Consider the following 14,349-nt stretch of genomic DNA (forward strand, 5'->3'; position numbering starts at 1 on the left):
CCGCCGGTGGCAGGTCCCTGGGGACTGGCCGGCCTCACGCGGTCCCTCGGTTCATTATTAAATAATGCTTCCTGACGGATGAGCTGGAAAGTGCTGTGTCGTGGGGTCAGGTGGCTCAGGGGATGGTTTTCTGGTGAGACTGATGGTTCTCAAAGGTCAAATTCAGAAAGCAATTCCTTGGGAAAGTTGATCCCACGGATGCAGGAGAAACACTCAGGCCAGAGGGAGAGCAGCACCCCCAGGCCTGGACACCGGCGGGGGCCAGTGCTCGGACAGAAGGTGGGAAAGGGGCTTCGTCTGAGGCTGTGCTAGGACCAGGCCTCAGAATTGTGAAGGTTGTGGGTGGGGGCACAGCCTTGTGTCCCCTCTCCTGGCCTCATGCGATCAGCACGTCCAGCGGCAAGAGGTGGGAAAGGGGCCGTGAGGTCCACCGCAGGCACCCGGGAGCCCTGAGTTCAAATCCCGCCTGTCCACACCCAGATGCCTGGAGTGAGTTACTGACAGGGACCCACTGGCGTCTAGCCCCTCCCCTGTGACGTGGGGGTATGGTGCTTTCTGGGTTTTCACAAGAATTGGGTTAACGATGCACATTTGCACAGTGCCTGTCCACGTAGGCGTGCCCAATAAATTATTGATATGTGCTTGCTTATTTTTTTATTTATGTCATCTCCGGCGGCCTTCTGGAATGGCGAAGAGAAACCCCAGAAGGTCAGCAAGCAGCTTGAGGGAGGGTGGGAAGGGGCGTGCCTGTGTCTGGGCGACTGCGGGTGCGTTGCCTTCCTCTGGGCCCATGTCTGTCCCACAGGCAGTCCTGGACACTCTCCAAGCCACTGTCCCCTGCCTGCTTGCGGCCCTTCTTAAAGGGGACTCAGCAGCTGTGTGGCCTTGGGCAACTCCCTTCCTTTCTTTGTGCCTCCTTCCCTTAGCTGTAAGATACAGATGACAGCAGTATTGCCGTTCGTAAGGCTCTTGCAAAGAGTTGACGTCTTCATTCCTGGAAGGATCTCAGGATCCCTGTCTCTAGGAGCTCTTAAGTTTAAGGAGTGAGGAAACCAACCGGTCATAGACCACATCTCCATTGCGTCTTATGACAACCCTGGGGGGCAGATGCCGCTGCCGCCCTGTTTTACAGATTAAAAACTGAGCCATGGGATGTTCCGCAGGCTTCCTAAGGTCGCATGGACATGCCAGGCTAGTGTGACCCGGGGCCGGGGCTCCCATTGTGCAATCACCAGGAAAGGCTGGAGGAAGCGGCGCAGACCCTGCCTGGTCCCCGCGGTGTGCGGTTAGTGACGTGATGTGGCAGGTGCGTCGCTCCTGTCCATTCATTCATTCCCTCACTCACGGGTGACCGGCACCACCAGTCCTCAGTAGGCAGGTGACCACCCTGGCACTCCCGGGCTCCGTGGTGCCCCCACCCCCACTGGCCACCAGGGAGTTCAGGCACTGAGTGTGGCTCCGGCTTCGGGCTGCCTTGATTCGAGTTCTGGCTTCTGCCCCTTCCCGGCGGGGGGGACCTCGGGCCATTCACGTCCCCATCCCGGGCCTCAGTTTCCCAATCTGCTCAGTGGATATGATCATGGTGTGTTGTTCACGGGATTGCTGGGAAAGGCCGTGCGCCCTTTCCCGTGGGGCTCTCAGAGCGGAGCCACGTGTCCGCCTCCTCCGCCGGCGGCCCTCTTTAAGGCACAGCGTGATACGTTTGATACGATAGTAAAACGCGCCTCTGAAGATTTCTAGGAGAGAGAGGATAATAAAACCCTGTTTCCCGGGCTTCGGTCACGTAAGTGACCCCTTCACAATTTTCCCCAGTTATTACCCATCCAACCATTCATTCATTCATTCGCAGCCCCCTGAGATATAATTTACCACGCAAGGCACCCATTTAAAGTGTACAATTCAGTGACTTCAGTCTGCTCACAGACGCACCCAGCCGCCCAGGCAGGCTTTCAAACACTTCCATCACCTTACAAAGAACCGACCCCCTCCTCTTCTCCCTCCCCAGCCCCCTGGCCATCGCTAATCTACTTTCAGTCTCTGTGGATTTGCCTAATCTGGACATTTCCTATAAATGGAATCAAACAGCCGTTGCCCTTTTGTGTCTGGCTTATTTTTTGCTAAGCCTCGTGCTTTCCAGTTTCACCCCTGCCAGAGCAGGTTAGGAGCAGGTTATCCCAGTCCCGTTCCCCTTTATGGCCCGGTCATATTCCCTGGCATGTGTTTTGCTTTTCTGTGAACGAGCCCTCGGGTTGTTTCTGCTTTTCGGCTACTGTGAAGGTGGTTGCTAGCAGCGACCCTGCACACCTTCCTCCCTCGGGCGGGCGTGCCCTCGAGTCTGCGGGGTGTACACCTGTGGGCGGGATCGCTGGGTGGTGCCTTGTCCTTGCCAACACTTGTCACTGTCTGTGCTTTTGATAATCAACATAAGATACGCCTCGGAGGGCAACGTGGGGGATTTTGATTTGTTTTTGGCTGACATCTTGTCACGATCTTGTTGGCCCTGCTTGTGTCTTGGGGAAAGGGCTTGGGTGAAAGCGGATCCTTTCTCCACTTTAAAAACCGGGTCATGTTTTGATTACGGAGGTGCAGAAGCTCATCCAGTAGCGTAGACACAAGCCGCAGCAGTTTTCTCCCGTTCTGTGAAGTGTCTTTTCACTTTCTTGATGACGGCCTCTGACACGCGCCAAGTTTTTCATTTATATAAAATCCAATGTATACATCTTTTTCTGCTGTTGTCTATGCTTTGGGTGTCTTGGCGAAGAAACCGCCGCTCTACCCAGAGTCAGAGATTTGCCCGTATGTTTCTGTTTTTCTTGTTTTAGCTCTTACGTATACGTCTTCGACCCGTTTTGAGTTAGTTTCTGTTTGTGGTGTGACCTCACCCTCGTGCATGTGGACGTCCCGGATTATTAATTTCCTTGCTTCAGAGTTGCTTTAAGTGAATATGCCTTATTGCCTCATCTGGGCGATGATACGTTTAAGATCCCACGTCTGATGTGTTCGTCACTTAAAAAAAAAAAAAAATACTGTGTTCAAAATAAATACAAACCCAGAAACTGCCTTATGGTTCACGCGTGCCTCTCCCATGGTCACGTCGTGTGCTCCACGGGGGGAGACCGCACCGACGCTGATGCTTACTGGGGTGAGGAACAGTGTAACAGGGGCCGACAGAGCTGGGACCGTGAGAAGGCCCCTGCACAAGTGACATCTGGTCTCAAACCTGGCGCTTCCCCCAGTGGTGAGCTTTAGGAGACCGGGGCAGGGCTCGGCAGCTGCTCCAGGTGGAGGGAACAGTGTCTGCGGAGGTCCAGAGGAAAGCAAGCTCAGAACCCAGGCTGGATGGAGATGGCGAGGGAGAGACAGAGACCCGGAGAGACAGGGAGAGATTCGGAACGGCCAAGCCCTGAACAAGGGTGCGCACCTGTATAAACACAGAGACAGCGTCTCCCAGTCCTTCCTGCAAAGTCAGGAAGTCTAAGAAGCAGCTCCATTGACGAGGTTCCGTGTCTGTGCCAGCCCTGGTGAGGCTTTCCCCCACTATGTGGGCTTCTCCTGGCAGCCATGCCCAACGGGGAACTTCTCTCCTTGGGGGAGGAGGCACCGAGCTCATTCCAGGCTCAGCCAGCAAGGGTGGAGAAGCCAAGACACCCTCTGGGAGCGGAGGCCTGTGGGAGCAGAGGCCTGTGGGAGGGCCTGGCCAGTACGGAACTGGGGCAGAGCCCGGGTCAGGATTTGGGTCTTGAGGAACTAGCTGCGTGGCCTCGGCTTCTCCCCAGCCTGGGCCCCACGGGCCTGTCCAACTCTGACACCCTGGACTCCCTGCCACCATCACTACAATCTGCTTCTCTGATTCAGCCAGTCTTTATGCATTTGTAACAAGCCAAGGTCAGTGTTATCACCCAAAGTTGAGATGGCAATCTTTTCTTTATGTAGCTGATCTCTAAAAATATCCCATCTTTGGGCCAGAGGCATGGAGTATGTTCCTGGTTCCACACAGCTGGGGGGTTCCTCTCCAGCTAGCTCAGTGGGATGTTAAATAGGAATTCAGAAGGGGGAAAAAAAAAAAATCTGAGGTCAAATTCGTTTTGCAAACAAACTTCTGTTAGACAAAGTCAGACAGGTTTCTTTCCTGCAGGACTTGTCAGAGCCTGTGATCTGCTAATGGGCACTGTGGGTGTGGGGGTCAGGGAGGGGGGCGTGAGGGCATTAAGGAAGCATCGTGTGTGCTGACCAGTAAGGTTAAGCACAGGACCTCTCTTTGCCAAGGACTAGCTCTGGAGTCCGGTTGCCCAGGAAAGAAGCGTCACCAGCGCCAACAGGTGCCAGCCCATCCCCCAGTGCCTTTCCAAGAGCCGGGCACACGGTAGGCCCCCTGTGCCTTTGCGGCCGCAGATTGGAACGCTGAAAGAGTGAACAGGCTTCTCCATGCCCCATGGAGCCCAGGTCTGAGCTGCAGTAAGTTCTCGAGAGGGTCAGGCCTGACCGCCTGGTAGAAAATAACATTTGCCATCTGCTTCTAAACCTAAGACCTGCTCATGATAGAGCCTGTAGGAAATGCGCAACGACCAAGAAAAAAAGAAAAGCCACGAATCAGCCCATCTCCTCCCAACCTAGGACAACCACGCTGAAACCCAGTTACGTTTTTTTCCTGGTGATTTGGGGGTGGATATATGTATTTTAAATGTAACAGGAAGAGATACATGCTAGCGTGCCTGGGCTCACCATGGCTGGATACCGCAGACTGGCCTGACTGGGGGCCTCCATGACTCCATCCGAGCCCAGGCCTGGGCTGTCCGCCTCCAGTCGATGCCCAGCTTTCTCCCTGACCTCCCCAGCTGGGCTCTGGCTCCCCAGGTAAACGACCGTAACAGTGGGTCAGGGCAGACCACCTCCAACCTCCCAGTGGCCTCTGTGTCCTGGCCTGGCCCCCTCCCTCCGCTGGGCTCCCCTCAGACCTCAGGGGTGGAACTCTTCTCGGCCCTAGTAGGGGCTCTCCTCCTGTTCTTGCCTCTTTCCAGGAGGTTCTCTCCTCCTTGTCTGGCAAACTCTTGATCCTGCTTCAGGCCTTAATTTTAAACTTTTCTTCCTGGAAGCCTATGCTGCTCCCCCAAGACTAAGTTAGGACCCGCCCTTACACCCTCTCCTCTGTATGGTGCTTAGGTACCTGTAACGAGTGCCATGAACTAAAGGTTGGCACAATGACTATTGTCAAACTAATAGACGTCATGTTGGGGAGAGGGTCCCCAATACCTGGTCTCCGTGAACATCCGTGAACACGGCCCTCCATCATTACTGCGGCGCTAGTGGGATCATTCGCTACAGGCGATGAGCAGTGCTGTGTTACTGGGAGCCCGAGCCCACAGGCGCATCGGGGTCCCTCTCAGGGTTGTCAGCTCTGTGGGTTTGGGCCAATGCACAGAGTCCTGCTGCCACCATGACCTTGTCACACAGAATGGCTTCACTGCCCTAGAATGCCCCCTGTGCTTCACGGGTTAACCCAATCGCTGGTTTCATCATTCCCCTACTAGACAGACTGTATACTCTGCGGGAGCGGGGACCCCCCCCACCCCCACTTTGTTGGTCATTCCACGATCTGCTCCCCAGCCCAGAGCCTGGCACATAGTTGGTATCCGATCTCTATAGTTTTTGCACATTTTAACAAAAACAGGATTCTACTAAAGGACGTTATTCTGCAAGTTGCTTTTTACAAACATGGACAATACACCTTGGAAATCTTCCCGTATCAGAACCTAGAGCCCTCTGGCTTTCTTTTTATCCCGGAGGATTTCCACCACGGATGCCAGCCGAGGACCGCCATATACCTGTCCCCCCGAGCCGGGGAGCCACCGACCCGTGGTCTGTGGGGTCTCATCCCCATCTCTGGCCACCTTCTTCCTTTCCGTGTCACTCTGAAGCAAATCCCAGAGCCCGGTTCACTTCCTCTGTAAGTACTTCAGTGTAGATCTTGAAAGGAGAAGGACTTTAAAAAATGTGACCAGTTGGGGCGCCTGGGTGGCTCCGTGGGTTAAGCCGCTGCCTTCGGCTCAGGTCATGATCTCAGGGTCCTGGGATCGAGTCCCGCATCGGGCTCTCTGCTCAGCAGGGAGCCTGCTTCCTTCTCTCTCTCTCTCTCTCTCTCTCTGCCTGCCTCTCAGTGTACTTGTAATTTCTCTCTGTCAAATAAATAAATAAAATCTTTAAAAAAAAAAAATGTGACCAGACCACCATCCCCGCATCTAACCAGTGTTAACTTAAGGTCATCAAATACAGTCATTCTCCGTATTTCCGATTGTTTCATGAATGTTTTATTTGAGTTTAGAGGCTGTTTGAATCAGGATCCGGATGGCTGACGCCTGTGAGGCTTCTCTTGGTGTGGCCCCCCCATCAGTGTTTGCCCCCCCACCCTTCATCGGGTAGAAATGCTGGCTGACCACTCCCGGAGACCCCTCTGTCTAGGCCGACTGCATCCCGCTGCTGTCGTGTGTGTGTCTCTGGCCTCCGTATTCCCTGGGATTTTGTAGACGGATGCGGAGGCCCCATCAGATTCCAGTTCAGCGGGCTTGGGTGAGACCACGTCGGGGTGCCGTGTGTCCTTCTGTCCGTCGGCCGTCGGGTGCCGTGTGCCTTCCGTCCGTCGGCCGTCTCTGCGAGGTGGCGGCGGCTGCGGCTCGCAGCCTGGAGCCGTTGGCCGGGGCAGGGCTGCTGCACAGTGATCTCCCACTCCCGCCTGCTTCGGTTACTAGCGGGGACGCTTCTATAAAAAGAAACACCCCCCACCCACAGTTCGTTACGCGGGGGTACAGTTTACACAGGACACACAGGACACGCTGGCTTCTCTCCCTTTATTTACTGGATTTCAGAATAATGAGTTGCCTATAAATATTTGAATGAAGGAATGAATAATACATGTGTGGACAAACCCACGGGGTTTGGGAGTAGGTAGGGGTTCTCTCCATCTGCCCTCAGGGGTGTGGGTGTGGGCCGAGGCTGAGAGCTGAGGGGCGGCGGGGCGCTGGGACCGGGTCTGCGAGGGGAGGGCTGGTGAGCGGCTTTTGCTGCCTGTCATCCTGCCTAGGTGGAGAGCAAAGGTGATTAGGACACAGCGTCTGGGTCAAGGTCACCCCGCCACCCGCCCTGGGACAGCGGAGAGCGCGGCAGGCACCGACCCACCGTGGGGTAAACCCGTGGCGGGGGCTCCGGGCGCAGCTTTAGCCTGGGAAAGGGTGGATCAGGTGCTTTCTGAAGAGCTGGGCGATCGGGGAGTTTTTGTCCCAAAGGAGAGTCCCAGCAGGTTGGACGGGAGGCCCCCACGTCACCCTCCCGTGCCTACCTGTCCAGGATTCACGGACCTCTCTGGCCCTCTGGGTCCCCCCCAGGTGCAAGTGCAACCTTCACGCCAACCTGTGCTCCGTGCGGGAGGGCAGCCTGCAGTGCGAGTGTGAACACAACACCACCGGCCCCGACTGCGGCAAGTGCAAGAGGAACTTCCGCACCCGGTCCTGGCGCGCCGGCTCCTACCTGCCGCTGCCCCACGGCTCTCCCAACGCGTGTACGTACCCCCTGCCCGACCCCGGCCCAGGGGTGGGGGGCTGTGGTCTCCCCTGCTCTCCACCCCAGGGGCTGTGGGTCATACACACACGCATGTGCGGATACCTGCAAGCGTACAAGCACGCACCTGTGCAGACGGGCGTGCCGTTACGAGGTGCCCCTGTCCCCTGCAACACCTAAGCCGCCCTTCCCACCCCAGGTGCCAGGGGAAACCGCAGATGAGCGGCTCAGCGTCTTTCCTGCTGTCCTTCCTCTGCCTGGCCCTGCAGGCTGGAGGGACAGCACGTGGGGTGTTGGCAGGGGGTGGGGGGACCCTTGCCTCCAGGCTGTGGTGGGCAGCACCGTAACCAGCTTCCGGGGCGTTTACAGCCTGCCACTCGGGCGCCGCATGCTGCACGGTCACCACACCCTCGACCCTCAGCGTCACCCCAGGAAGTGGGTCTCTTTTATCCCATTTTAAGGAGGGGTCCTTGGAGGCCCTGGCCCGAGATCCCCCGCACAGAGATCTCTGCCTCTGTGCCAGGGCTAGGGCGCACCCAGACGTGCCTGCGTCGGGAACAGCCTGGAGGGGGCCACTCATCAGGGCCACCCCAGAGTCCATGGATGTTTTCATGAAATCACAGATCCCAGGGCACCCCCAAGCTGCTGTGGGGAGGGGCTGGGGCTCAGCCCCAGGGTGGACTCTCCCTGGCCAGCCCCCAGCGACTTCGCTGAGGTCCCACACTTGCCCAGCTCCCTGACAGAGGCTGCACCGGGCACCCGACACGGAGCTCCTCCCGTAGCCCTCACAGCTGCCCCACGGGCGGAACGAGTACCCCCCACTCCCCAGATGGGCACACTGAGGCCCAGCAGCCCTGGTCCAGCAGCGAGCAACTGGTTTGGGCCCAGTTCCCAAGCCAGAGCAGGGTGACCGCCCCCGGACGACCCCCCCCCCCACCGCCTGGGCATCCTTGCGGGAGCCCCTCCACTGGCACCCTCCCTCCACCGATGTGAAAGATTTATGTGACTTTAGGCTGATCAAAGCTGAAAACCTCACAGCGAGGCCGTGACAGGCATGTCGTGCCTGTGCCGGGCGACAGGCCTTTGAAGGGGTGACGTGCCAGGCGCTCACGGCACTCTGGGCCTTCAAAGGCACCCAGAGCTCTGGGCGCTGACAGCCACCCCGCCCGGCTCCCTCCTCGCCAGGTGCCGACCCATCTCTCTGTTGGAGCCATTGCCCGAGCCCTTTCTTTAGTGGCTGTCACCTCCCTCCCCGGCAGTCTGCCTCCCTTCATCTGCCCCTCTGGCCTCCTCCCCCCTGCTCTCTGCCCCACCTCCTGGAAGGATCTGCCGTCTCCTGACGCTGGCAGGTGCCCAGACCCGCTCGGACCGAGGGGGCCACCCTCTGTCCAGCCCGCCGGGGGCAGACATGCACCCGCACACGCAGACCAGGCTTTGCCTCTGGACCCTCACCCCCCTGTCCTGCAGGGGCAGGCCAAACCCCTTCATCTGGGGGACCTCCTGGAGCTGGTTCCTGCTTCCCCAGAGTCCCCGCCTGCCCCGGGAAAGAGGGGTTTCTCCTGGAATCCCCAGGAGCAGAGATGACGCCCGCAGTGCTGCGTGTCCTCAGCCTGTCCCTTCCTCACCTGGGACCCCCCCTTCTCTAGGACAACAGGAGAAAACAGCCCCCAAGACACAGGCAGAAACAAGTCCGAGCTTAATTTTTCTCCCACCGTGTCCCCATCTCAGGCGATGGCACCAACACCCAGGGGGCCAAGCTGCAAGTGTGGGGGTCCCCAGAGGCTAGCCCTTCCTCTCCACTGCCCCCACCTGGTCTCCGTACCCCTCCCGTCCGGGCCCCGCTACTCCGTCCTTGTCCTGCCGCAGGCAAAGGGCTTTCCCCACCAGGGTGCCCCGCCCAGGGCCCTCAGAATCCAGTCCTAACCCAGTCCAGCCCCTCATCCTCCCAGGCCGCCCTGGCGTCCTCTGGGCTCACTCTGGGGAGGCTGTGCCTCACGTAGCCTGCGTCCCTGCACCCCCCCGAAGGGCCTCCCAGGGCACCGAGGGGCGTCCTCGTCCTCTGTCGTTCTTCAGGGACGCCCCGCCAGGGAAGCCTGGCACAGCAACTTCCTTCTGGGACTGAGGATTCTTACCCCACCCCCGCCCGTCTCCTTTGCTCGGGCAACCTTCAGCCCCCGGGGCATGGACACCGGCCACTCCCAGCTCTGTGGCCTTGGGCAGGTCCCTTTACCTGGAGCCCGGTGTCCCAGATCTGTAGAGTGAGGACACCGATGAGCCCCCGTGGGGTTCTGCATGGGGCCACGCTCAGCACGTGTCAGCCACACGCGGCAGCTGCCACGATTCTCGTCTCCGCGAGTCCCCGGTCATCTCCGCTTCCCGCAGACGGAAGCACACACTGTGGTTTCTGCCTGGAGGGCAGTTCCACCAGGGCCTCCAGGAAACCCGCCTGCCCCGGCCGCGGTGGCCTCCAGTCCTCCGGCACCCCGTGCTCCCTGAAGAAAGGCACCCCTCCTCCTGGTCCTGCACAGGAGGGCCTGAGAGTCTGACCTCAAAGACGAGTGCACGTGCTGCCCCCAGTGGAGTGTCTGACACTTTCCAGCAGGTCCCCTGGGGGTCGGTCCCAACTCTGAGACTCAGCTTCTCCATCTGCAAAATGGGCAAAGGGGGCCCCTCCCCCTCAGCCGGCGGAGGATGAAACCGGGCCGACAGGGTCAGTCCTGCATGTGTCTCCAGGCCTCCCTCTCCCAGCCCTGTCACCGCCCCCCCCCACTTCGCCGGGAGGCCCTGTGACCCTCCTTCTCTCCCCCAGGTGCTGCTGCAGGCTCTGCTGTTGGCAGTAAGTACGCGCCGGTCCTCCGAGGGCGCCCCCAGTGCATGACTCCAACCACACCCCTTCACTCGTCACCTCTCCCGCTCCCTCCTGTCCCCACCCCCCCAAGCCCCCTCACCGCCACCCCTTTCCCGCCACACCCCGGGCCTGTGGCCCTCAGCCAGCGCCCCCACATTTCTCTCCTCGAGCTTCCTGGTCAGTGCTGCTTTGGAAAGGGCCCTGCAACCCCAGGGTGAACTCCCCATGCCTCCCGCTCCTCCAGGACAAGAAGGGGGGTCCCTTCTCCCTGGCCAGGGCCAGAAGTGCCCCCTCCCGCAGCCCGACTGTGGGGTGTGCCTGGCTCAGGTAGTCTGCACCTGTGTGCCTGGGAGGCTGGGGCAGGGACGCCGGGGTCCTGCTGCCTGCAGGCCCTCGCGGAGGGGTCAGACTGTGGGAGGGAGGTGGGGCGTGGGCACCCACGGGCTGACGCGGCATCAGCAGGCTGCGGGCTCTGAGCACGGTGCTTCCCGGACCGCCCCGCCATGGGCTCTGCCACCAGCTTTGAGAGTCAGCAGGAGAGGACTCACCAGGGTCAGAGGGGCTGCCGGTGGCCCACGTCACACTTCAGACATGCTCGAGGGGGGCCACAGCCCGCCGTGGCCTGCTCCCTGCTGGGATCCTGGGAGCAGAGACGGTGCCAGAGGGAGCTGGAGCCCGGAGGGGATGCTGGCCCACTCGGTGAGGCCAGAAGTGGCCTCTCTGCAGCGCCCCATACCTGCCAACTCCCCACCCTCTTGCCTTTCTCGTCTCTTGCCAGGCGTCGGCAGGCCCCGGAAAGACCCTGTCCCCAGAGCCCCTGTGGCCACTGTGGCCCTGAGAGGGGACCCCAGCACTCCCGCCCCCTCCACTTCCACCGGGCGGGCCCCGATGGCCCCCGGCACCCCACAGCCCACAGGTGGGTGCTCAGGGACAGCCCGGCTGCCCTGCTCTCCCCCACGTCCCGCCGCAGTCCCCAGCCCCGTGTGTGATGTGTGCTGCGGTCGGTGTCTGCCGTGCGGCTTGGCTCCTAGAGCACATTAGACCCTAGAGCCCGAGAGTGTGGGGCTGACGGAGGGCGCCTGGTCCCCCATGACTGGGCCCGAGCGAGGGGACCTGGGGCTCCCTTCAAGCCCCTCGATGCTTCTTCCTCCTGCCTCCCCCAGCACTGGTCAGGCGGGTCCCGAGACCAGCATGGCCGAGAGGACAGAGGGACCAAGGAAGGGAAGGTGCCTGGTGGCACTGAGGAGCTCTCCCAGGAGATTTCCTGTCTCCGTGCTCCGTGGGGCTTGCCCCCGCCCCCGCCAGGGCCCGCTGTGTCCCCACATCTCAGCACCAGATCCCCTGGGAGTGAGCAAGGTACAGTTAGCCAAGAAGGCGAGAGACTCTGGTCAGCCATGCAGAAGGGCACCTCTGGGCCGGGGGTTTAGGAATGGGCCTGCCGAGCTTTTCTGGGCTGCGTGCGGGGGACAGGGCCAGCATCCTGTCCTGCCCCTCCTCAGCCACAGCAGCCACCCTGTGGGGTCTGCAGCCACAGACAGGCTTGGAAACGCCTGCTCGCTGGTCCTAATTCCCTTCCAAAGTTGGATGGGTACATACTCGAGGCCTGGGGTGCTGGGTGGCCCCCTGGGCTCACCTGTCTCCACCCACTGCAAATGCTGGGCGTCTGAAAGGACTCATCCTTCCCAGAGGGTGCCGGGAGGGTGGGTCCGAGGGGATTTTTCCTGGTCCTGGCTGGGAAGGGGCGTCCCAGCGAAGAGGAGATGGCAGGGGCGCGTCACTGTTTGGGCAGAGCCTTCCTCTCTCTGCACACGGACCAGGGGAGGGGCAGGCCACACCTCCGATGGGCAGAGACCCCTCCTTCAGCTGGGGATGAAATCCACACTCAGCCTCGCCCCCTGCCCACCCCTGCCCCCCCCCCCCAGCCTGGAGTGGGGCTCCGCCCTCTCCAAGCCTGGCTGAATGCCCTGGAAAAGTCCTTGTTCCAGAGCCATTTGCCTAAGGCCTCCCGGGAACCCGGAGGGTGACCAGCCCCGCTCTTTTTACTTCTGCCCTCCTCTCTTCCGCATGGGAGGCGTTTGCAGGAGGCAGGAGTAGCCGGGGGACTCAGGGATTTCGGGGGAACCTCCTGCCCAGGGATCTTCTTCGGGGTGAAGAATGGGTCCACGCTGACAATTCCAGGGCAGAAGCTGGCCGGCCGCCTGATGGTTTGTGCTGAGCCTGGGACTAGCCGACGCGCGCGGGGACCAGACTCGCCGGGTGGGTGCCGCGTCTGCGTGCGAACAGCAGCCTGTCTGGGTGGGAGACGCACATGCACACAGGAACCCTGAATCCATTTTCCGAGCTGCTTCTGATTTGGGGCAAGCAGCTTAGGGTAAGAAAGCGGCACTGCTAGGAGGTGACGAGAGAGTCCAAGACTAGGGCAGTGAGCCGAGGCAAGGGGAGCTCGAGTTGTGAGGGTCTCCAGGACCCAAGTGGCAAGAAAGGGGCTCCTCAAGCCCTCAGTGGGTCGTGGTCGGCTTTGCCAGCTGAGCCCAGTGCCAGGCGCAAGAGTGCTCAGAGGGGAAGGTGGTTCCAGCACAGCAGACAGACAATGACCCCAGCAGCCCACGTCTTGGGGGCCGTCGCTCCTCTTAGCAAAGGAAGCCTGTGCCCTGGGCCCCATGTACCCGGACCCCCACTAAGAATGACAATCGGCCCCACTGGCAGAGTGTGGACTTCTCCTGACTCACAGCTCTGAGGATTAGGGCCCTTCACGGTACGTAAATGCATGTCAGTTAAGCTGTTGAGAAAGGAAGAGGCAGCTGCTCGCGGTAACAGGGTGACAGAGGCACCCAGGCAGGATCCAAACTCAGGACCGGCTGACCGCAGAGGCCAGCTTCCGGGCCCCACCACCCAGCGCTGCCACCCCCAGCCGCAGAGGCCAGGAGCTGGCGCGGTCTCGAAGACGTGGCTTGCGCGCAGCTCCCCAATTCCAAAGGAGCAGACGGGTCCTCCATCTGGCCTGGCACGCGACACGGGCCGTTGTGAGAATGCTCTTCCCGCACACCTGAGCATGTCCCAGAGAGCCCAGCCGGGGGTCTTTCTGGCCCCCAGATCCCAGCCCCCGTGTGCCTCCCAACAGGTGCTTCAGCCCTTTGGCCGGAGTCCAGCTGCGCCTGTGAACCTCGGGCCCAGATGTTCCCCCTCCTGCCAGTGTCAAGCTGTCGGCGGGGCAGGGGCTGCGGGGCAGGAAAAACTGCTCAAGATGCCTAATCCTCGCCCGCAGAGGGTGCTAGGAGAAAGGCTCCAAAGCAAAAAGCCTTCGGGGCGGGTTTTATTGTGGCTCTAATTAAGCCCTTGCCAATTTGGGTCCTGCAGCCTCTTCTCCTCATTGAGCACCATATTAATGTCAATTTGATGTCCAAAGGCTCCGGCTCCCAGCTGGAAAGTCTCCTGCACTTTTTAGCTGGTAGATTTCCTTTTTCTCCCCCACCTGGCATCGTGCGTAATCCCTTTAAGAAGCGGAAAGAATCCGATTTCTCCCCTGTCCCTCTGGGTTTGTCCTTTGAAATTCAGCGCGGGCCTTGGCCAGCCCAGCCTGCTTCCCCAGCTTTGTGTCCGTTGGTCCCAGAGGTAGGCTCTATGGCAGTGGGGGTTGCCTCGCATTGGGGTCCCTGGTGAGAGTGGGTCCTAACCGTGGATTGGGGAGGTAGGCCAGATGGCGGAGGGGCTCCGGGCCCCGCATTGGTGTCGGGCAGAAAGCCTCCAAGGACCCTTCTGGACACGTTTGATGACACATGTCCCCCTTCGCAGTCATTAGCCGGGGACTTCAGCACAAAGAGGTCTGGGCCCAGACACGGAGCTGGATCCAAGTCTACCCCCGGTGGGAACAGGGACACATAGGGAGAGTGGAGAAGTCGTGTAAATCAGGAGGCCCGCTGAGGAAAGGGCAGCCAAAAGCATGCTCGGGCTCC

The 14,349-nt window shown here is 60.1% G+C and overlaps 1 protein-coding gene across 5 annotated transcripts in view; it reads left to right on the forward strand.

The window, feature by feature from the left end:
• The window catches only part of NTNG2 (netrin G2), a 65,755-nt gene that overhangs the window by 44,716 nt on the left and 6,690 nt on the right, over window positions 1-14,349 (forward strand). For 4 of the 5 annotated variants that reach the window (XM_082696124.1, XM_082696126.1, XM_082696127.1 and 1 more), the window contains 2 exons: window positions 7,377-7,549; window positions 10,358-10,384. In XM_082696124.1, coding sequence (XP_082552250.1) covers window positions 7,377-7,549; window positions 10,358-10,384 — 200 coding nt within the window. Of the gene's footprint in view, window positions 1-7,376; window positions 7,550-10,357; window positions 10,385-11,174; window positions 11,313-14,349 lie in introns of all 5 variants that reach the window. The other variant, XM_082696128.1, reaches the window with a different exon arrangement.

Source organism: Mustela nivalis (assembly GCF_964662115.1).
Source record: "Mustela nivalis genome assembly, chromosome: 13".
In the NCBI taxonomy this organism is placed as follows: Eukaryota; Metazoa; Chordata; class Mammalia; order Carnivora; family Mustelidae; genus Mustela; species Mustela nivalis.